General features: G+C 47.3%; 1 protein-coding gene and 1 long non-coding RNA gene across 2 annotated transcripts in view; one reads left to right on the top strand and one right to left on the bottom strand.

The window, feature by feature from the left end:
- Nucleotides 1-20,511, top strand: part of LOC146855545 (uncharacterized) — a 106,665-nt gene extending 86,154 nt beyond the window's left edge. The window contains exons 3-4 of the long non-coding RNA XR_014981344.1: nt 14,591-14,880; nt 19,682-20,511. This is a non-coding gene — a long non-coding RNA (uncharacterized LOC146855545). The remainder of the gene's footprint in view (nt 1-14,590; nt 14,881-19,681) is intronic.
- Nucleotides 1-23,499, bottom strand: part of CCDC38 (coiled-coil domain containing 38) — a 1,141,020-nt gene that overhangs the window by 373,942 nt on the left and 743,579 nt on the right. The window contains exon 9 of the mRNA XM_085653370.1: nt 14,620-14,695. Within this exon, the coding sequence (XP_085509496.1) occupies nt 14,620-14,695 (76 nt within the window). The remainder of the gene's footprint in view (nt 1-14,619; nt 14,696-23,499) is intronic.

Here is a 23,499-nt window from a genome sequence, read left to right as displayed (position 1 = left end):
GCTCTGCTCGTAGATGCACTTTGTGGCAAATGAACCACTCCCAGATGCTTTGTGCTTCCTGGGACAGCAGTTGAGATCATGTGCCATCCTGTTTGTTCATGTACTGCATAGTGGTTGTATTCTCCGTCCGGATAAGCACCACAGAATTTCCTATTATTGGGAAGGAAAGCTTGAAAGGCAAGGTGTACAGCCTTGAGTTCGAGCAGATTGATGTGGAAATGCCTATAATAAGTCTGCCATTTGCTGCTGACCTGTAGGCCCCGGAGATAAGCGTTGCACCCCTCTAGGTAAGCATTGGTTGTGATGACCAAGGAAGAGGCTTGATTTATGCAAGACAGGCCTACTGACAGATGTGCCTGCTGCGTTCACCAGGAGAGGGCATTGATGATGGCCAGAGTGTCTTTAATGAGGTCGTCAAAAGACCCCGTAGCTTGAACCCATTGTCTATCCAATTCCTGTTGTAGCCAATGCATCAGCGGATGGCAGAATGGAACTAGAGGGATGCAGGATGAGATCATCCCTAGTAGGGATTTGTAGAGGTGAACGGAGAGAGGCTCTTTTCTTTGCATTCACTTTGCTAGAGTCATCAATTTTACCTGGATCTCAGATGTGGGGTACGCCTTGCTGACCAGGGTATTAAGCGTGACCCCAAAGAATGTTATGTTCTGTGATGAGCCAAGAACTGACTTCTTCAGATTGAGAGTGAGGACTAGTTCGCTGAATGGGTTTATGCAGGCTGTTATTGGTTTTTGATAGGCCTGACTGGAAGGTGCCTTGACCAACCAGACGTCGGATACAGAAACACCTGATGTTTGTGTTGTATCAGAAAGACTGCTACTGCTGCCAAGCACTTCATGAAGATGCAAGGGGCAGATTTTAGGCCAAAGTGAAGTAGCTTAAACTGGTAATGGCTGACGGCTACTGTGAATCTTCAAAGTTTCCTGTGCTTTTGTTGAATGGGAATGTGAACATTTGCATCTTGGAGATCGAGGGTTAACATATAGAATCCTTGAGTTAGGAGTTGCAGTATGGCCTGCAGAGCTACCATGTGGAAAGACTGCTTCCTGAGATAGGTGCTGAGGTTTCTCAGATCTAGAATTGGTCACCATTCTTTTAACTTCTTGCGGACCGAGAAGAAAAGGGAATAGAAGCCTCTTACTTTTTATGCTGAAGAACTCTCTCTATAGCTCCTTTTCTGAGCATGGTTTTGACCTCCAACTTGAGGAGTTGCAGATGTTTTGGGACGGAGCTTGAGGCGGGGATGAAGATGGTGTTTAGATTAATTCTAGTGTATGGTTGAATTGAACATGGTTTAAGACCCATTTGTCTTTAGTTATTTGTTGCCAGCATTGAAGGTGGTTGGATATTTTTCCACCTACCCGAGATTGAGACAGTAGGGTAGTAGCCAGAACCTGTAGCTGGCCACTGGCAGTGGCTAGTGTCCTTACCTTGGGGGGGGGGTTATTGTAGGCTGCTTTTGGAGGGTGGCTTTGCTGGTACTGAGGACGAAACTGCTGAAAGGTGGAGGAATATGAGGGGTAATGATACTGTTGGTAACTACTCCTGTAGGAGGGAAGTCGTCTTCCCCAAGCACCCTGAAAGGGCACTTTCCTGCATTGGAGGGTCCCCAATGATTTAGCTGTGTCAGTGCCTGTTTTAAAATTCTTTTTATTGAAAATAAAAATAAAACGAAATAACACAATAATGGTGCAGTTACAAGACATAATACAATGCAGAGGGAATACCGAAAACAGAATGAAACCATATAATACATTGGGTCAAAGGCAAAAAGGGAACACTCTACTGCCATCAGCCTCAGCCATCGTCAGCCTATGGTGTCATATCATCAAAAACATCACTCGGTTCTGCAAAGGGGGTACTACATTTACACCTAACTATAACGTCACTTTAACATTTGTTTTTTCAGTGAATTTCTATTTTTTATGAATCAACTCTGTTTATTAAAGTATTAGCAATTCGCAAACAAGCCCAGCTGGATGCCTACAACCCAAGGGGCTGTCAATGCTCATTTAGAATATAAATGAACACAGTTGTTTGCCTATAACCTCACAGGTCGGCACCATTACTGTAGGTATGTCAGGAACAATTCTGTAAATAAAGCCAACGTGAGTCATAGACACGCACAGTCTATCACCTACACCCCAGAAGGAAGGCCAGCAGTGTGGAATAAGGGATTGCAACCTGCTGGAGAGTATGGCTGCCCGCACCCATCGGGGACTGCAGCTCCCATAAGCATTATCAAAATAGGAAAACAAATACCCCGACAAAACAACCCCCTTCCCAGCTAAGTTCTTCCCGAGTTGTAGCTAGGAGGTCAATAGTGGTGGCATGTCAAGACAAGTCCCAGGTGGGTGAATGTGGTTATGGGCCACAAGCTCATAGAGTGCACATTATTGGTAGAGGTGGGCTCTCGGAGTAAGCGAAACAACTTAAGATAGGTCCCGTAGGTTAGATCATTACATTCTGGGGATAGAATATAGATGAATAGCCCCCACAGTTTGGAATAAGTCTAGCTCTTTTGCTCAACAGCTAACAATAACTTCTCCATACCCAGTATGAACCAGAGCTTTTAAAGCCAGGCAGTATGGGCAGAGATCTGGACGGTACCCCACAAGGAGAATATCACCTGATGGGCTGCTCCCAGGGCAAGGACCATCTTTCAGCCTCTCAAAGAGCATCAAGGTGTTAGGAAGCCCCAGGATGGTATAGGCCTGGGGGGAACAGCCATTACAACGCGGTTTTTACCACGCGTTGCCATTACATCGCATGCGTTACAACGCATGCGATGTTACAACGCGTGGTTAAAACCACGCATACCATAACATCGCATGCACGTTTACAACGCATGCGATGTAATGTGTAATGGCGGCGGCGGCTATCCAAGTCGTTGTGAGGAAACTGAGGCTGTTTCCTTACAACGACGTGCACCAAGCAGGAAGGAGGAAGCAAGAACCGAGAGCAGAGACGGCGAAGCTGGAGAGGAGAGAGGTAAGGGGGTTTGCGCTTGGGGTGGGGGTTACTTTTGTAGGGTTTAGGGTAGTGTAAAGGTAGTGTTGTAATGTTTGTGTTGTGTGTTTTTTTTAAAATAATGTTTTAGTGTGTTTTTTTGTAGAGTAGTGGTGTAGTTTTGTACTGTTTGTTTAGTGTAGTGTATTAGGGTTTAGGGTAGTGTAGTAGTGTTTATGTAGTGTAGTGTTTTACGGTTTAGGGTAGTGTTGTAGCGTTTGAGTAGTGTAGTATTTTAGGGGTTAGTGTAGTGTTTTATGGTTTAGGGAAGTGTAGTAGTGTTTGTGTAGTGTAGTGTTTTAGGGATTAGGGTAGTGTTGTAGTGTTTGTGTAGTGTAGTGTTTTAGGGGTTAGTGTAGTGGTTTAGGGTAGTGTTGTAGTGTTTGTGTAGTGTAGTGTTTTTGAGTTTAGGGTAGTGTAGTGTTTTAGGGTTTAGGGTAGTGTAGTAGTGATTGTGTAGTGTAGTGTTTTAGGGTTTAGGGTAGTGTTGTAGTGTTTGTGTAATGTAGTGTTTTAGGGTTTAGGGTTGTGTAATGTTTTAGGGTTTAGGGTAGTGTAGTAGTGTTTGTGTAGTGTAGTGTTTTAGGGTCTAGGGTAGTGTAGTGTTTTAGGGCACTGTTGTAGAGTTTGTGTAGTGTTTTAGGGTTGTGTTGTAGTGTTTGAATAGTGTAGTGCATTAGGGTTTAGGGTAGTGTTGTAGTGTGTAGTGTAGTGTTTTAGTGAAGTGTCGTGGGGTCGTGCAGAGTAGTGTAGTGTTATTGTAGGGAGAGGACTGGGGGGCGGGGGAGGGTTGTGTAGGGGTAGGGTAGTCACTTACCTTGCAAACTTTCACCACGAGTATAGCTTTACCACGCATGCCTTTGCGTTGTAATGGTATGCGCGGTAAAGGCATAGTCGTCGTAAAAATTTGCGTTGTCATGGCATGTCGTTGTCATTGACATCGCTTAGTAATACCCGCATTGTAATGGCATGCGTGGTATTAGTATGCGATGTAATGACATACATCCAGGCCTGGACCTCGGGATAGTCGTTTGGAAGGCCCTGTCAATGTTGATAAGTACATGATCCCAGAAATGACCCAGTTTCGGGCAGTGCCACAGCAGGTGGATTAGGGTGCCCGTACCTCCAAACCCACTCCAGCACTCTTTCGAGCGTTTTCGGTTCCAAGCTTGGAGCTGAGCTGGGATTAGGTAACAATAAGACACTATTTTGTATGCGGTTTCTGTACTGGTTATATGTTTGTTTAGCTCAGTAGTAAATGTCCTTACATTCTTTGGCAGTGAGTGCCCTACGGAGTTCCGTCTCCTACCTAGTTTGACCCGTGGATGTAGTTGATGACTTTTGTTTCCCTAATAGGAAGCAGAGATTAGGTGCTTGCTACCTTTTTTGTGGATGACCCATTTTTCAAAGGAAGTAAGGGGCCTCCCTGCATGTGATTTCAGGACTATTTGCAGCACCCAGAGTTGCATTTGGAGGTATTGGAGATGGTCCCCTTCCTTAAGCCCATATCAGACTTCAAGTGCTCAAAAGGAATAATCCCCTCAGAGTCAAACAGACTACCGATACGCTTGCACCCATCCTCCTGCAATTGTCGGAAACTCTTGTGGTGCATCCCCAGGCAGAATTTCAAGTTTGATAAGATTGGGGTCATGGGGGAGGGAGAGGAGGTTAAACCCGCCTTGGTCACTACAACATCCCACACTTTAAAAGCTGAGCTAGTCAATGGGGAGGAATAAAGACCCCATGCTCTATGTTTACAAGGGAGTCATGCTTCCTTCCATATGTGAGAGCCCGTTACCGCCTGGTCCATGAAGCCCCAGTGCTTCTCAGAAAGAGTGCAGTTCCATTCCACTAAAAAGTGAAGTTGGGAAGCTAGGAAGTCGTGAGCTATCACGGACACAGCTAATCCACCCTCTTGTATTCATCGGTATATGAGGTGTTTCTGGAGGCAGGGTTTCTTGCCGCCCCAAATTAATTTATTGATTTTGAGTTGCAGTGAGTGGAAGGCGTGTGGTGGTGGAGTTAGAGGAAGGGCTAGGAAAAGATAAAGGATGCGTGCTAATATAGTCATTTTACGGCAAAACTTCTGCCAAGCCAAGAGAGGTGAAGGTGGCACCAAGGGCCCGATTCACAGAACTAACTTAAGACAAAATCCTAAACTTACTACTTTTGGTATTCACAGAAGTTAGGATTTTGTCTTAAGTTTGTCTTAAGACAAACTTAAGACAGACTTAAGACAGACTTAAGACAGACTTAAGACAAACTTAAGACAAAATCCTAACTTAAGTCTGTCTTAAGTCTGTCTTAAGTTTGTCTTAAATCTGTCCTAAGTTTGTCTTAAGTCTGTCTTAAGACTGTCTTAAGTCTGTCTTAAGACTGTCTTAAGTCTGTCTTAAGTTTGTCTCAAGACGGGGGCGTGGCCAACCGGGCAGCGGAATGGCCGCTCTGTGAGCGAGCTCCGCCGGCTGCACCAAATAATCCTTCATAAAATCCTTCTCTGCACCCACTCGGCGTCCTGATTCCTACACCGGAGGGTAGCGCGACACTCAGTGCCTGGTTGGACGGACTCTGGTGGCTGCTGGAGACCGAGGGATCGAGGTGTGACTCCGGACGCCCTGACGTGCTGCTCCTGCGGTGAACGCCCGCCTCCGCGGCGGTTGGAGGCGGACGGGCCAAGCTGCGGGAGCCCGGGGCTGGGAAGGCCTGATGTGACTGAGACGCTGTGAGCCCCGGGCTGAGTGAGTGGCGAGGTTCGGAGTGCACGGATCCGTTGACATTGGCGAGCCCCAAAGACCAGGCGCGGATGCCTGCCTGCCGGGCTGAAAGGACACCTGCTTTCTTGCTACGGGCCGCGACCTGGGGCACCTCGGACGCCGCGGGCGCCATTTTATGAGCCTCGGGAGAGTCGCGGCTGCGGCCGACTGCGGCTGAGGGATTGACGGGCTGGACTGGAGGTGAGACCGCACCGCAGCATTCAATCTACGGAGGGGGTCGATGCCTACATGGGCGGCTGTGATCGTGGGGGCCGCTTAGCTTGCGTCGAGGCCCGAGACCTCCTGGGACTGGCGATATGAGAGAGAGGATCGTGTGCTGAGAGGCAGAATGTCCGGATGATAGCTGCGGGACCGTGCAGAGTACAACTACAGGCAGCGAACCGCCGCGCGGAGGGGCAGGTGGCAGAGCCTGTGAGTGGCTAGGCGAGTGCGGCAATTTCCCCGTGGGCATTGGCGTGATAAGGCGAGTCAGAAATGAGCCTGTCTGCACGAGCTGGCAAAGGGGTGTAAGTCGTGAGGGGGACGCTGCACGGGCAACCGATCCTGAGGCACTCCGCGTGGGATAGTCCGCGGCTGCCCGGCTGGCCAGTGGGGCCCTTCTGAGTCTAAGCGCGGTGGTGTGATTACCCGTCGGGCCTACACCAGCTGCTCCTGAGGTCTCAAGCTGTACCCCTGTTGAACTGGTGACTACTGAGACGTGGTTGGGCGTGGGGGTGACTGGGCCCCTGTAGAACTGGCCGTGGCCTTCGACACCGTGACCTACAGCATAACTATTCTGATTAATGCTGGGGCGCCCTCCTTGTACGTGATCAGTGCTGACATATCGACATGGGGGGGAAAAACGAAGCTAAGCAGTCTCGGCTCACCTTTGATCACAAGCGACAGGCTAAGCAACAAGCAGTGGACCAGGAGGCGGCGGAATCCACCTCGCAGGGGACGGGGCCGGATGGCGATTACCGGTCATTGATGTTGGAGGTGAGGTCGAGCCTCAAAAGCATTGACGCCAAGCTTGACGCCATGGCCTCTCAGTTGGAGTCTGTCAAGCAGCAAGTGGATTCGCATGACGCCAGACTGGACAGTCTAGAGGCTGAGCACACTGAATGCTGCGAGTTCCGGCACGAAACCAAGAAACAACTTACGTCCGTGAATAAAGAATTGGAATTCCTTCGGGCCAAGACGGATGATTTAGAGGCGAGGTCACGAAGATCCAACATCCGCATCACGGGCATACCGGAGACGACGAACACTGGCAGAATGGAAATGTACGTGTCCGAGCTGCTCCACGAACTCTTTGATCCGGCGCTGTCCCCGGTGTTCGCTGTTGAGAGTGCGCACAGGTCATTGGGGAAGAAACCGCCGGTGGGGGCGCCGCCGCGCCCTATCCTAGCTAAGATCCTGAATTTTCAAGACAGGGATCTCATCTTACGCCTTGCTCGTGAAAAGGGCAAAATCACCCACAAAGGGAACAACATCTCCTTTTACCCTGATTTCACTCCTTCTGTACAGGCCGCCCGGAAGGAATTTCTACCTGCTAAAAAACTACTGATCCAGGCTAACGTCCAATATGCACTGTTATATCCAGCGAAGTTGAAGGTGTCGCACGAGGGTACCACGCATTACTTCACTGAGGCCGCGGCGGCGTTGAAATTTGCTAAACAACTTGGAGGTACCGGGGCGAGAAGAACATCACCTCGTGCGGAGGTAGTAGACGGCCGTCTGAGTGACAATGACTGACCCAGGTGGGTGTAGGCGTCAAGTTCTATCCTCAGAATGTACTGTTATCTGTGAGTGCAGTGCCAGACTTGTCCCACCCACAGTTGCACTTGTGGTCCACGTATAAGTTTCTGAGGTGAGGTGCAGGGCCTGCCTCTGTCATTCGCGCTGAGATGCTAGTTGCACTTATAGAGCGCGGCCCTCCACGAAGTGGGCTATAGCCCGACTATTGAGAGTGACGCTGGTGTGTTGCGGGAACTGTTATAGTGCAGCCACCCTGTGTAAACAGGGGAGTACGCTTGGAGCACCACGCCCCATGGGGTGTCTCCCATTGTCTTTAGGTTCAAGTTGCCAACACGCCTTGCGTGTCTATGGGAGGGATCTGTCACAACCTGTTTGGGGGGTTGGTGAGGGCGGGGGGCGGGGGGGGAGTTGTGTTGGTTTATGTTATGCAATGTTTGGTACGATGGATATTTTCTCTTGCAGTTTACCATGATATTACCCTATACATGGCACGAGGTATATGCTAGGAGGGGGAGGCATTATTTACACAGAGGCGGCAGAGGTGGAACACAGAACAGAAAATGGGATGGCAGGCGTTAGATTAGTAATGTGGAACATTAGAGGACTTGGAGACTACAAAAAAGCTAGACTCATGCAGGGATATCTCTCTCGTCATAAGGTGGATATCTGCTTCTTGCAGGAGACGCACGTGAACTCCACTCCTTCACTTAGACTGAAGCACTCGCGCTGGGCACGGGTGTATTCCTCCATTTATTCTAATTATGCTAGAGGGGTGGCGATCCTCATTCGTAACGGGCTGGACTGGAAGGAACACCACACTCAATTGGACAAAGAGGGCAGGTACGTGATTACGCACGGTGTGCTTCAGGGGAGGGAGCTGGTGCTGGCGGCAGTATACGGTCCTAATGTGGATGACCCTGACTTCTTCAGGGAGCTGTGGGCGCAGATTATGCTGAGAGACTGTTCCTCGATCATCCTAGGTGGTGACTTTAATGTAGTACTTGCAGACGCAGTGGACCGTAGGGGTACAGGGGGGCCCACGCACACCAGAGCGAGGCAGGCCCTCTTAGATATCATGGCAGAGGGGGAGTTGTCGGATGTATGGAGAGCAAGGCACCCTACTGATACCATGGGGACGTGCATAACGAGTCAGCATGCGGCTTGGTCCCGCCTGGATTACTGGTTGGTCTCGCCGGATGTGGCATCCTGGGTGGTGGAGGTGGACATTCAGGCCAGGTCGTTCTCTGATCTTGCCCCGTGCTTGTTGGTCGCAAGGGTGCCTGAGGCCCCCGCTCGTGCATTCTCCTGGCGGTTGCCCCCGCATGCGCTCACCGACCCTGTCTTCACTGAGGAGATTAGAGAGGACATCGTGAAATATTTCGAAACAAACACTGGATCGGTGACTACTGAGGCAGTCCTCTGGGACGCATTTAAGTCTGTGATCCGAGGCCAGTGTATCTCCAGACAGGCAGGTGTCCTCAAAGCAATACGCGGCACTCTGGGACAATTGGAGGGGGAGTTGAAGGAGCTGGAACTGGCGGTGCAGATGAAGGCTAAGTTACTGGAGTATGGCGTTGAGGCGCAGCGTGAGGTGAAATTCCTGGGCAAGCAAGCGGAGGCCCGTAGGTATGGAGAGGGGGATAGGCCTAGCAGAACCCTGGCGCGGCTTATTTCTCCGCGCGCGAAGTCAAATTTTATACCGTCCATAACGGATATGGAGGGAGTGCTCCGGCTGGGGCACGACGCGGTTCTTACTGCTTTTGCTCAGTTCTACTCGACCCTTTATACCTCTAGACAGACAAAAGCGCCGGCATCCCTGGACGCCTTCCTAGATTCAATTGCCATTGTCTGGTTTAATGACCATCACCGTAGATATATGGATGTCCCGTTCACTGCCCGGGATGTCGCACAGGTGATAAACAGCATGCCCGCGCTCAAGGCCCCTGGCCCGGATGGGCTGTCCACAATTTTTTACAAGACGTATGTTCACGAACTAGCCCCTAGACTCCACTCGGTCTTCGCTGAGGCCCTAGAGACTGGCTCCCTGCCGGACTCGATGCGCGAGGCGCTGATAATTACGCTATTAAAACCTGACAAAGATTGCCAGCTACTGGACTCGTACCGTCCATTATCCCTCATCAACGTAGACGTCAAAATCTACGCAAAACTGATAGCGGACAGGCTTCAGCCTTTGCTGCCGATGGTGGCGCTACCCGATCAGTCGGGGTTCATCCCGGGCCGCGCCACATCGCACAATCTTCGCACGATATTTTCCGTACTGCACTATTTACACCCCTCCATACAGGCGGCGGTCATTTTCCTTGACGCCACGAAAGCGTTTGACTCGCTGGAATGGCCCTACCTGTTTAGGATTTTTGGCAGGATGGGATTTAGCCCCCTCTTTATAAACTTGATACGGCTACTATACGCTGCTCCCAGGGCGCGGGTGCGGGTGAATGGACTGATCTCCCAGCCGTTTGACATCTCCCGAGGGACCAGGCAGGGCTGCCCTTTGTCTCCGCTGCTATTTGCTATTGCCATGGAGCCCCTGGCGGCTCGGGTCCGCCAACACCACACGGCCCGGGGCATTGGCTTTAGCTCTCGTAGCTTGCTGATTTCCTTATACGCTGACGATGTAACGCTATATGTAACTAACCCCGCCGAGAACCTGAGCCCGCTGCTGCGAGAGTTCGTCCGCTTTGAGGGTCTGGCAAGGGTATCCATTAACTGGTCCAAGTCTGTTGCGTTCCCTTTGACGGAGGCCACTTCTGAGGTGCACTCGGACTATCCCTTGCGCTGGGAAACTGACTCGGTCAAGTACCTGGGGGTCTGGATTAGCCGTAGCCTGAGCGACTTGTGGACACTGAATTATGGGAGGGCGGTGGACTGGCTGGAGGGGAAAATCGAAATTTGGAACAAGCTCCCCCTGTCCTTGGTCGCAAGGATAGCCCTGGCAAAAATGGTGGTCCTTCCGAAATTTTTGTACCTCTTTGTAAATCTACCGTTGCCCCTGACTGTGCAGTTTCATGCTCGGGTGAGGTCGCTGCTGTTGACGCTGGTTTGGGCTGGTGGCCAGGCGAGATCATCCTGGGCGCTACTCACCCTCCCGCTGCGGCAGGGGGGGCTGGGGGCCCCTGACATGGCTCTATATTCACTGTGTGCACAAGCACAATTTCTGCACTTCTGGGTCTTTCCCACTCCCTATCAGCCGCATGTTGCGGTGGGGACGGCGGCTGCGGCTCCCTTGCCCCTCAGCGTGGCGGTGTACGAGCGGTCGCCTCGCCCCTCTGGGGATGTGGATACGGTGGCCCTGCTCCGTTGGACATAGCGGGAGCTTCAGAGAAGGGCAAAACTCCCTCTCTTGTATGCACCGGCAGTTCCCCTGCGGGGTAATCCCTTGATTCCCTGCTTAAAGGATAGTGGGAGGGACGTCGTGATTCGAGGGAAGACCCTGCATACTTTCGCAGACATTTACCCAGATGGTACCTTCGGGGTTCCCGTGGGGAGCGAGGGTGACCCGCCTGAAACCTTCACTGACCTTTTTTCCCTCCATAAGCTGAAAGAATCCTGCAAAGCGCTGTGGCCTAATTTCCCGGAAGAGCCCCCACGACTCCAGGCATTACAAAACTTACTCTCGAAAGCATCCCCCAAAAAACTCGTGTCCCGGCTATACAACTGCATGCAGGAGCAGTCCCCTGTCGTTGTACCTTCTTCCCTGCATGCATGGAATGCGGAGTTGGAGACCCCCCTGTCTGAGGAACAGTGGTCCTTCTGCTGCGGGCAGCTGAAGGAACTATCGCCTAATTATAGGTTGCGTCTGGTGCATTTCAAGTTTTTACACAGATACTATCGTACACCACGATCGTTGCATCGTATGGGGCTCAGGGAGGATGATGCCTGCTGGAAGTGTGGGGCCGACAACGCTACGTTTATGCACGTGGCGTGGAGCTGCCCGCGACTAGAGGAGTACTGGGTAGCCATCTTCCATGCTATTAACCAAATTCTACTTAGAGCTGATGAGCCGTCTCCACACTTGGGGCTACTGGGCTATGTTAAAAATACACCACAAAAGGCTAGGAAACTGCATGCGCTACTGCTACTATATGCCAGGAGACAGGTGGCTGTGAGATGGGGCCGTAGGTCCCTGCCTAAATTTACGGACCGGGTGAAAGATGTGACATATGGTAACACACAACTTGAATGCTATTGGGAGACGATGCCGGTTGCTTCCCGACCCAGGGACATCTGGGAGCCCTTTCTGCAGTGGACCCGGGAGAGGGCTGATTCCCCCGGCTCTGCGCGTTCATTGTCTGGAGTGGTTTCTGATGATATGGGTTGACACTGTTGTGGGGGGGGGAGGCGCTCGCATGTGCTGCTGTACTCTAGACGACTTTGCATTTGGTTGAGACCGGCCGTGGGTGGTGACATTGCGGCTGGGCCCCGTCATGTGTGGGGGTGGCATGTAGAGAATCGTTAGTCCCTGAGTCCGGACACTATGGGCGAAAGCCCGCTTTTAGCACGCTATGTCGAGGTCTGCCACTCAAATATGATTGCTGTTTCTGTGTGTTCCTTCATATGTGTTGATTCCTTTGTAGGTTGCGCTCCTCAATTACTAGAGTGCTATGTTTGGTTTCTGCTGCTTTCCGTCTGTACCTTTAGTTGGTTTGGGTCTAGTTACGTAAAAGTGTATTTGGGGGAAAATGTAAAATGATAATTGTCTATATGCTGATTTACAGTGACCACTGGGTTCTGATATTGCCTGATTTCACTGTTGCTTTGTATGTCTATAACTGTAATGTAATGGATTTGCTGACCTGAATAAACAAATTAAAAAAAAAAAGTTTGTCTTAAGACAAACTTAAGACAAAATCCTAACTTCTGTGAATACCAAAAGTAGTAAGTTTAGGAGTTTGACTTAAGTTACTTCTGTGAATCGGCCCCCAAGTGTTTAAATCCCTAAGTGTTTGGGAAGTAAGGGCGGTATAGTTAAGTGATAGCATCTTTGAAAATGATCATGCTATCTTGATACCAAGATAGGGTATGAAGTTGTTTGCCCACTCAAAGGGGAACAGAGAGCGGAGATGTGCCTCGTGGCATGGGGTGATGGATAAATTCAAGATCTGGGATTTTTTTCGTGTTTACTTTAAAACCAGAGATGTTACCAAAAGCTTGGAGCCCTGTCACGAGGGCAGGGAGGGATGACATCTGGTTAGTGGAGAGGATCATGACAGCGACATATAAGCTAATGAGATATGTACCACCGCCGAAGGGTATCCCTGAAATAATAGGGTTAGCTCTCACCTCGTGGGCAATGGGTTCCATGTAGAGGCTGAAAAGAAGTGGGGAGAGGGGACACTCTTGTTGAATTCCTCTCTGTATGGGGAAAGGCTGGGACATTACCCCATTTACTCGAACAGCTGCTTTAGAAGCACTACAGACAGAGTGGACCCATCTGCAGAATTTGTCACCAAAACCAAAGCGTTTCAGAGTTTTAAACAGATATACGCTTTCTCAACATCAATGGAGAGTAACAGAGCTTTTTTCTGGGACTATGTGTTTTATCTATTCAATGCAGAATGTGTTTGTTGTTATCCCCGCATTGGCAGGTGGGAATAAAGCCTGCTTGGTCCGGAGCAACTATGCCAGGCATGAACTGAGGTGGTGGGCCAGCATACTGGTGAAAAGGTTCACGTTGATATTCAGGAGAGAGATAGGCCTATAGGACCCGCAAAGGGCAGTGTCTATGCTGGGCTTCGGGATGACAGAGATTGAGGCCTCAAGAAAAGAGTCGGTGCAGATGTCTGTATCGGCAAAGGTGTTTTAGAGGCGTGTGAGCAGTGGGACCAGTTCCTGGCAAAACACTTTGTAGAAACAGGACGAGAAGCCATCTGGCCCCATGGATTTTATAACTTTCAAGCTCGCGATGGCTGAGGTCACCTCCTAGATCAGGATAGGTTTCTTCGGCTCTTCAGATTCATGGGCTGGGAGGGGGCTAAGGTCTATGCCTCACTACTATCCAGCATGACAGTCTACACCACAATATTCTACGTCATGACACTCTACAGTTCTACACAACACTCTGCAACACTCCGTTCTACTGCACTTTGTGCTACCCCACTCTACTCTACGCTCCTCCACTGTACTCTATGACACTTCACTCTACACTTCACTCTGCAACACTCTTCTCCACTGTACTCTATGACGCTCCACTCAAGGACACTTCACTAACAACACATAAACTTATTTATGTGTTGTTTTTAAGACAATCTAGAAAGCTCTCTAAGAACCATTTATTGGAGGACAGATGTGCATGACGCCAAATGAGCATAGGGAACTGGAAACATAATTTAAGGGAGATGGTATTATAGACATTTAGAACGGTCTTTGGGCAAGCGACTAAGGACAGCTGGAATGGTCAGAAAACATATGAGTACTAATGCTAATGAAAACAATTAATGGGGTTTTATCTTTAAAAGTTGTTCAGTCATTAAAAAAATTGGGAAATTGTGACAGTTTTACTGCCTTGACAAAAAAGCCTACACATTATATGCTTGTTTACATCTGAAATAAATTACATCTATAGGATGGACTGAGGAATAAAATTTGAACAGGCTTAGGCTGGACTTTAGATTGCATTTAATGAGAATGAGCAACAAACGCAGTTATAAAGTAGAGGCAAATGCGTTTTTCCAGTTATCTCTTATGTAGTTTCTCTTCGGAATGTCATATAATCTGGGAATTCTACCAACAGGGTCTAAGCAATAAATGATTGGTAATATAAACTATTTTGTACATATATATTTATGTAATCTATCACTTCATTCCGAATCAAACTAGAAATCAAAATTATGCTGAAAACATATTAAGTAAGTAATAATTAATAGAGATAAGTGAGCAGTTAAGAGTACCTTAACATTTGTCTCTCACACTAAGTGCTTAAGTATTACTATTCTGCACACTGAGATTTGCACCTGTAAATGATTTGGCTAATGCATTAAAAAAATGTTTCAAACACATGCTATCAGTGAAATCCTGATTTTTTTATCTTATAGGAATGCAAGAAACAAAACTATTTAATTACCTCATCCAATTCTGAATCCTCTACAGTGATCAATTTAAGTGGTTCTCTATCATCTGCTGAAGAAATACTTGGACTCCTATAACAAAGATAAAGACACCATTTACCCAGCAGCAATACTTCCAGAAACAATCCTACTACAATTTTACCTCTACTAGCACATCCTTAAAAATCTACTGTGTCTAACAATTCAGTAGAATTATCAGTGATTTGTTTGTCTATATATTACAATGTTAACAGAAAAAAACTAAAGTTATTGGTAAGGTAAGTTTGACAATGTATTGATCCTGACTACAACACAAATCCTAAAAGTTGTGAAATTCAAAATCTTAGATACTCTTTTAACTTTAACTCCCACTTCTCCATCATGGGAAAGGTTGAAATGAAATGTTGTGAATGCATCTTTGTATCATTCCCTCACTAAGCTGATAGAGTGGTACCTGACCACTGCCCACTATCAACGCTTTGCTACTAGAGGAACAAACTCAATAATGTAGCTGTGGTAAAGAAAGTAATACATGACCTAGCCATATTCGCTAGGTTTCCAACTGAATACTATGATTGGTTCTTGGTCAGCCTGGCTCCAAGTTTGGTTGAGGTAAACAATGAAGATCTTACCACCGACGTACTCCCAGCCTTCCTCTAGGAATCTCTTCTAGTATCTCTGCAGAAGCCTGATCGTGAGTCCACTTGCCTCTCCTCCTATCGCCCGGTGGCCATATTGGGCGCCGACTATAAAATACTTGGTAAATCCTAGTGAATCGGTACTTGAGTGTATTTCCTGTCCTCATTCACCCCAAACAAAATGGATTTGTTCCAGGACATAACACGTCTAATAATAATATCAGACAACTCTTCCCTGTGATAGATAGGCCTTGCTGTGATACCCGCAGACAGCATGCCTTATATTGGACACCAAGAAGGCCTTTGATTCTTAATCTTTGGATTACCTCTTCGAGGTTCTCCAGGCAGCAGACCTAGGCCAACGCCTGCTGACCTACACAAAGCTATTGTACACAAACCTGTAATTTAGGGCACACATTGGTCACCTGATTTTGCTCCCCTTTCCAATAGGTCGAGGGCTGCCTTCTCCCCACCTATCCTATTCACAATCGCCATGGAGCCGCTTGCTCATTGTCTTTGCTTGGAAGGCCAGCAGTGGGTTATCACTCTTGATGGAACCACAAATGCTGTGTCATTCTATGCATATGACTTGTTATTATATATCCAGGACTTGTCAGTAGACATGTTCTCAATATGGTCTACTTCCAGGGAATTTGAGGAAGCAGCTGGCCTCCGAGTGAACTGGGGAAAATCTTGCACATTTCCATTTCACAGCAATGGCCACCCACAGGTAATCCAAATTCGTTAGCCTAGAAGACATATGCTGTTTGGTATCTGGGAGTTTGTATATACCATTCCCAAGAAGACAGGTTTGAGGGTAACCTAAAACGTGTCTACATAAACCGTAGATCTCAAATCCGCTTCTGGCAATGGTTCCCCCCTTGCACTCACAGGCAGGATAGCACTTTCTAAAATGATCATCCTCCCCGCCTACTATATTCTTTTGTAAATGTACCAGTGTTTCCTCAATGTCGCTTTTTCTGCAATCCAGATCAATTGTTAGGGGGACTTGCACAATGGGTGGCGCCGAGTGGCTCATCAAAAACTCAAGCTGCTGGTGGGTCAAGGTGGTCTTGGGGCACCATGATTTGAAACTTATTACTTAGGAGCACAGCTCCAATGGGTATCCAGATGGTTTGCAGGAATAAACCTCTATAAGACAAGCAGAGGCGATGGCCCACTCCCCTCCTAAAATACGCCAGCTCTTATACCCCACTATCAAAATTAATTGCTCCTGGTCCGTACATGGGTGGACCGAAAATGTCTAACTAGAGTTCCACAGTTTACAAGTAAAATCAGCCCATATTCCCCCCAAATACCCCTCAAGGGTTTACCGGGACCCTTAGGTCTGCTAACGGATGAGCAGCTTCAGGAATGGCATGCACAATCTTTAGAAATGGTGGGAAATCTCTTCCAAGATGCCCAGATCCTCACATTTGAACAAATTCATCAGGACTATAATATTCCCTCAGAACAATTAGCAACATATGGACAATTACTGGTGGCACTCCTACCTTTATGGGGAGCCCAAGATGAAGAACCACTTACCCATGCAGTGATCCATACTCTATTCCTCATGGGACGTGGTCGACATCTCATCACATGGCTTTACAAAGCCATTAGAGAACACTTTGGTTCACCTCAACTGCCCCTGGGAGGAGGATTTAACAAGACCTCTTCACAACACCAAGTGGTCTAGTGCACTTGAGTCCCCTAAGACTGTTTCGAAAAATGCTCATTTTAAAACTTCCCATAAATGATCCTTCACAGACGCTTACCTTACACTCTCTCGTCTAAATCATATCCCAGGAGCCAATTTCACTTGTCCTAGGTGTTTAACCCAGGTTGCTAACTTCTGGAACATGCTCTGGTCATGCCCTAGAATAGCATGTTTTTGGTATCCAGTACATGCTTCATTGAGCACAGTCACAGAACTCACCACACTGAATTCATGGGAGGCTACTGCCTTAAGTATTTTCCAAAGACAAAAAAAGTACAGGGTATGGGTGCAATTCGCCAATCTTGCCCTCCTGTTGGCTACTCATCTACTAACTATGCACTGGAAGGCCCAACACCCCCCAGCTCTCTCCCTATGTCAGAAGGCACTACTTAGACGGGGAGAAGCAGAAAGCTCTGCACTGCATTGGGTGGAGGCCCATCATATACGCCAACACCCTATTGCTGCTGCCTGGGACACTATGCTTATACAGTATAAGTAACTGACTGAAGTGAATGTCCCTCCCTCACAGTGTTAAATGTATAGGCATCAGGTCACCAGATACCCACTCTCTCCATCACAATACATCTGAATTCACAACCGCTCCAGGAGCCCCCCACATTCTGTTTCGCAGCATTACACTATTATAGCTCATGCACCCCCTAGTTCCTTTTTCCACGTTTGATAACCCAACACTTTTATTTATTTGGTCCCCCTCATCCTTCAGTGTGAGCCAGTGCAATTCACTCTTGTAATTTGTTAATGTCTCATCCTGCTACAAATGCCATTGTCTGCAGTTGGTAATTTGTTATTGTCTCATCCTGCTAAAATTGCTATCATCTACAGTTGCTTATTCATTAATGTCTTATGCTGCAACAATCCTTCTTCCCGCCTATTATATTATTTTGCCAATCTGCCAATAATAGTCCCGCCATCCATCTTCCGAACTCTGGACACCATACTCCTAGACCTGATATGGGGGTCCGGACGGCGAAGGGTGAGTCATAAACAATTGCAGCTAGAACCACATAAAGGGGGGTTAGGGGTGCCGGACTTCAGAGTGTACTATTACGCGAGCCAATTGCAGTGGCTGTCCTACTGGACCACGGATCGCAACCTGCAGGAGTTGGGGTACACAGTGCGCAACATAAATCAGGGGCCCCTACACACACTGTTACTACCAAAGTGCATCCCCCTGAATGCACCGCCCTTGTTGAGAACAGCGCTACAGTGCTGGGAAAAAGCGCTACAATACATGTGCCGCTGTCTCCCATATGCTGATAACATCCCACTACTGGGGATACCAACACCCAGTGAAAGGCTCACGAAGTATAGGCTGCAGGCCTGGGCTGACGAAGGGGGCGGAATGGTAGGAGCACTGTTTAGCAATAAAATCCTCTTAGACCATGAATATTTTGTACGGGCAACTGGGGCGCCAAATCACTAATATCTGACACATGCTATGCTATTGCACTACGTAAGGAAGCACTGGGCCCCTCAGCGAGAGGAACCTCCGCCACACGACTTAGTTTGTACATTATATTACATGGGTGAGGGACGCCAAATCATAAAATGGTTATATGTCGTTATACGGGCCCATGCAGCGGTGCTCCTCACCGATCTAAGAACCAAATGGTCAGGAGAACTGGGGCGGGAATTGTCCGACAAGGAATGGGCCTTCATCCTAGAACATCCTAAACCAGTGACCAGCAATGCAACTTTTAAATTCATACAATGCATGGTTCTCCACACGTCCTCCCTAACACCACGTCGTCTACAGTGGATGTTCCCAAATACACAGCATTACTGTCCTCACTGTAAGTTGGAGGAAGCAGATCTCATTCACATGCTATGGTCATGCACATGCCTCAGAAGGTTTTGGGAGGTGGTCCGCCGTGCTATAGAAGCAACCACACACTTGCATGTCAAGGACACTGTTGTGGAGTGCCTGTTAGGTCTATGCAAACGCACAGGCCCTCAGAAAGTTAAACTTCGATTTCTAGACCATGCTCTCATAATAGCAAAACGGTTCATAACTATGAGGTGGAAATCAGTGAGACCCCCTGCGATCTACACTTAGCATAGTGAGGAGGTGCGATGGAGTGGAGCCGAAAGAGCAGCTATAATGTGGGAGGAGACCTGGGGCTAAGTAAAAACCCAATATCCATGGAATGGGATGCTATGTTGAAGGGCTTCAAAGCCATAGACCCCGACCCTCTACTTACTGCACAGTAGTACACATGGTCTAGCCGCAGCACCCAGGGTTGTAAAGGCACGACTAGTTCCGACACGCGACTGCAGGCGTGAAGCACATTACTCAAGTTAGCTTAGGATGCACCACTAAACCTGACAGTGGACACAATGGGCAAGAACGAGGGAGGGGGAAGTGGGGGGGGGGGGGGGTAGTTGTTACTAGTTGGCAAATTCATTTTCAATGTTGACGCCTATAAAATTAAAGTGATGTATTGCATGTATGTCCAAAAACACGACAGTAGAGTTAACTCACATATTGGCAATGTAACACATCCACCTGACTGTTGTATGATGCAAAATTGCAAGAAACATAAAAGATAAATGTTCGTAAATGATGTATGTGATAATGTACAGACCAATAAAATTTGTTTGAAAAAGAAAATCCTGCAACAATTCCTATTGTCTACAGTTGATAAAACCCAATATATATTTAATCGTAATTGTGCTTTTTTTTCTTTGGTTCTCATTTAGACCTGGGTGGAGGCACCATCTATGTCCATACTTAAAACCCACCATTACCCGCCATCCTCTCACCATGCGTATTGATTACAGATACTGCTGGGTCAAGGCTGGAGGATGGCAGAGTGGCTCCGCAGTGAGATGCAAGTACTGCCAGTCTGATGCTCTTGTTCACCCTTGTTTGCACAGCTGGAACGCCACCTGGAGGAAGCACTCAGATCCTGTGGGATCATCAGGAATTCCTCTCACAATAGGTACCAGTAAAATAATCCCTGGAAATTCCTTAGGGCTCGGGGTCTCAAAGCGCAGTGATAATCTCAAGGGCGTGTGTGGTTCCAACAAGGAAATCACAGAGCTTCATCTGTCATCACAAGGTTTTCTTGCACACCCCAGAGAAATTAATCCTTGGGATTGACTGTGTGTCCTGAGGTTTAGGAGTAACAGGAGGCATCTCTCCTCTCTGGGACTCAGAACAATTCCAAAGTATTCCCCTTGGTCCTGGAATACAGGTATGGCAAACCGTGGAAATCTCTGGAGATTTTGGCTACCACTCGCTCAGCGAAAGGAGACCCAACCACCAACCCACTGTAATCCTTCTACTCTGCTAAATTAATATAAATATAAGGGTGGTGAATGCTGCAATTACAGCCTCACATGGCAGGAGCTTGACTGGCTGTTGGCCATTGTTGAGCAGAAATCACATCAAGTTGACATTATGTCCAACTCCGCCACTTCCCTGTGAGTGGTGGTTGGGAGGTAGTGTTTGGTAGAGGCTCGCAAATGCCTGGTAAGGCCAAAAACAGCACCGTTGTGTAGGTAAATAATGGCATTTCATGAAAGCATCTGACGGCATGTGCATGATTTGTAGGTGTCTTTTATATTCATGAGGTGTTATTATATGTTGTTAAATATTCCTTATGTTCGGGCACATGATTGCAGATTGGGCATTGATGCTTGCTCTTCACATCTTTGATAATTAAAAACTGGATTACATCAATGTGCAATCAAAAATAATTTAATTATTGATATTAGAAAGTAGTCTGGTATTGTTTGTCTGAAATATGTGATATTGTAAACGCTGTATCGCAGGAGAGGGAAATAAGATTAATTTCACATTGATTAAGGTTTTGTGTGTTAGTTGGTACTGACACCCTCTCACGCTTCACTTCATCTTAACATTAGGTCTTTCTGTAAAATGTATAGCACGTTTTGGCTGAAGCCAGTACCATCAATGCAAACTGATTTTGTGCACCCACCTTGTCCAAGAGACGGGTTTATGTCATGTCCGGCCATCATGACACTCTCAAGTACAGTATTTCCACATGTTAATTTTGTTAAATGACAAGAGGGCTTTATTTGCCCCCCCACACTTTGCTCAGAGGTAAAAGGGGTTGTTTTGTGTCCCATCCCCATGCCTTGCTATGGATGGGGAGATTAGCTACCATCTGGCCTTGCTTAATTGCACTGCTGTTCAATGCCCCCACTCCATTTTACCCAGAGGCAAGGTGGAATATTTTTAGAATCCTTCTCTTACCTATGTTGAGGGTATGTAGTGTACCCCACCATGAGTAAAATGGGGTTGTGTTTGGCCCTTTCCTTTCCCAAAAGCCCAAAGCGGGACTGTGTGTATTTCAGTTAGCTTTCCACTGCCTAGCCTAAGAGTGGGGAGATTTGTTCTTGCAATACCATGAAAGGGGTGAGGGCTCTCTGTTCAGCCCACTGACCAAGCGAAGGTGGGGAAAACCTATGCTCCAGCCCTCACCAAGAGTGGGAAGAATTTAGTGACATACAACCTGTGCCTTGCCTGGGGTCAGAGGTATATGATTTGATGCGTTGTCCTCTGTAATGGTAAGTGTTATAATGCTAATCTTGTGTAATGTATATTGTGCTCAGAATCTTGGTCACACTAACCTGACCCACTGTGACACCCCAGGCCCTGGCTGAATGTCGTTGGCCCCGTAAGAAGTGGAGCTGCTGTATTTGTTCCACTGCAAAATTGATTAAAAAGACATACAGGGTTTTAGTTCCCTTGCGAAGTTAAACCAAATATCCAGGTCAAGCGCAAAGGGAGAAATTTGTGATTAGAGTGAAAACAGTTATCTGCTGTATGCCGATAAAACTGGCCCTATCTTCATGCTCTTAACATTAATGTCAAAAACATGGATTGATTTATGAACAATGAATGTTAAAAACATTAAGGCAATCATGTCAGCGATTTAGTTCCCCTCTTATTTCACATGTTTTACATAATCTAGCATTCCTCAAGAGTGTTAGATATTTTATCATGTTGTTTTTCTGTATATTTTCCGCACATCTTATTACTTTTGCATAGTGCATACTTTGAGCCTTGCCCACGGCCCAGTGGGAACTGAAACCAGCCCTGGCAACCAGCTTGACCTGCTCCCAAGGGGTGGTGCGATTGGGAAAGACCACTCCTGCTGCCGCTTTTGTTACAGGCGGCCGATATTGCTGCACTGCTGCAAAATCGGCCACCTGTAACAAAACCGAACCCCGGGGAAACGCCCAGTGCCCACTATGGCCAGTCCGGCCCTGGCCATGCCAGGTGTTATGAGGTGCTTTGAGGGCTCTGATGCTGAGGCTGAAGCCAAAGCAAAGTGCCTGTCAGTTTGTTGGCCTCCATGCAGAGCACTCAGAACAATGGTCATGTATTCCAGTTGCAATCGAAATTCCGTGGAAATGTGTGTGAAGGGAAAGAGAGGCAGTTGAAGATGTGCAGATGGACAAAAAATGCAAAGAAAAAGGGCATACATATCTAATCTAAAGTGCACATAATTAAAGGCCAAAACTCCTTCCACATGCTTCAACACTATTTGATTCACAGACTCACAATTTCAGAATTGAAACATTTCCAATGTTAATTAGTTATAATAAATCATTGTTGTTACTCATTTACCTTAAACAGCTAACAACCATTGACAAAGCCAATTGAACTGACAGATTTTAGGTGTATGTTATTTGCTGTGCTATACATCTAGATGCAAATACATCTCAAAGAGAATCAAAAATACCTGTCAGGTGGCACACTAAAAGAATCTCAGAAATGTATTTTACATGTTCTCTTTTAGAAAGCCCCCACTTTTTTCATTCCTCTTAAGACCTGTTGCACATATTTCTATATGACTGATTGCAGCCAGCAGCTGTGGATGCATCCCGAAGCCTGGTTAGAGCATTTTCTTCCAAAGTTGATGCCTCATTCAGTGCAAGACACTGGACATGGAAACACTGTAAAAGGCTGAAGTTGTTGCACTGTACAGTTTGCACATTACAGTACCTGTTGAACATATTAATGTAGTAAGATACGGGGCAGTTTTAAATGTTTTTGAAATTTCAAGACTATACATTCCCAATGCTTTATCAGCCTTGCTTTTTCACTAAATTAATTTGCTTTAAAATGCAACATTTGCCTATCTTTTATACTTTTGTTTCTCTGGAGGAGAACCCACCCTGACCCCACGTTTGCCAATTAAGGTTGCTTTCAAATGCCACCAGCCACCATTTTAAGGGTGATAGAGGCTCTGGACAGATGCAATCTGTCTAGGACCTCTATCCCCAAAAGCAAAATGTGCACTCCTGAAACTGTCAGCTTATCAAGACTCATTTCACCCTCAAAAACAAGAAAATAAAAGAGCTAGTAACAGAAATCATCTGCCTAGGTGCCCTGTTTGAAAATATCAACACTACACTGGGCCAGCTGTTAGATGCCCTGTGCCACCTTCATCCTTGAAAAAGGATCATAGAGGCATAGAACAGTAAACAGTTACCCCACTGCCCTGTAGACAAATAAACAACAGTACTCAGTGACAGTTGTT

The sequence above is a fragment of the Triturus cristatus genome, chromosome 4_1, assembly GCF_964204655.1.
Source record: "Triturus cristatus chromosome 4_1, aTriCri1.1, whole genome shotgun sequence".
NCBI lineage: Eukaryota > Metazoa > Chordata > Amphibia > Caudata > Salamandridae > Triturus > Triturus cristatus.
The sequence above is the reverse complement of the archived record's forward strand: the minus strand, read 5'-3'. Positions and strand labels throughout refer to the sequence as shown.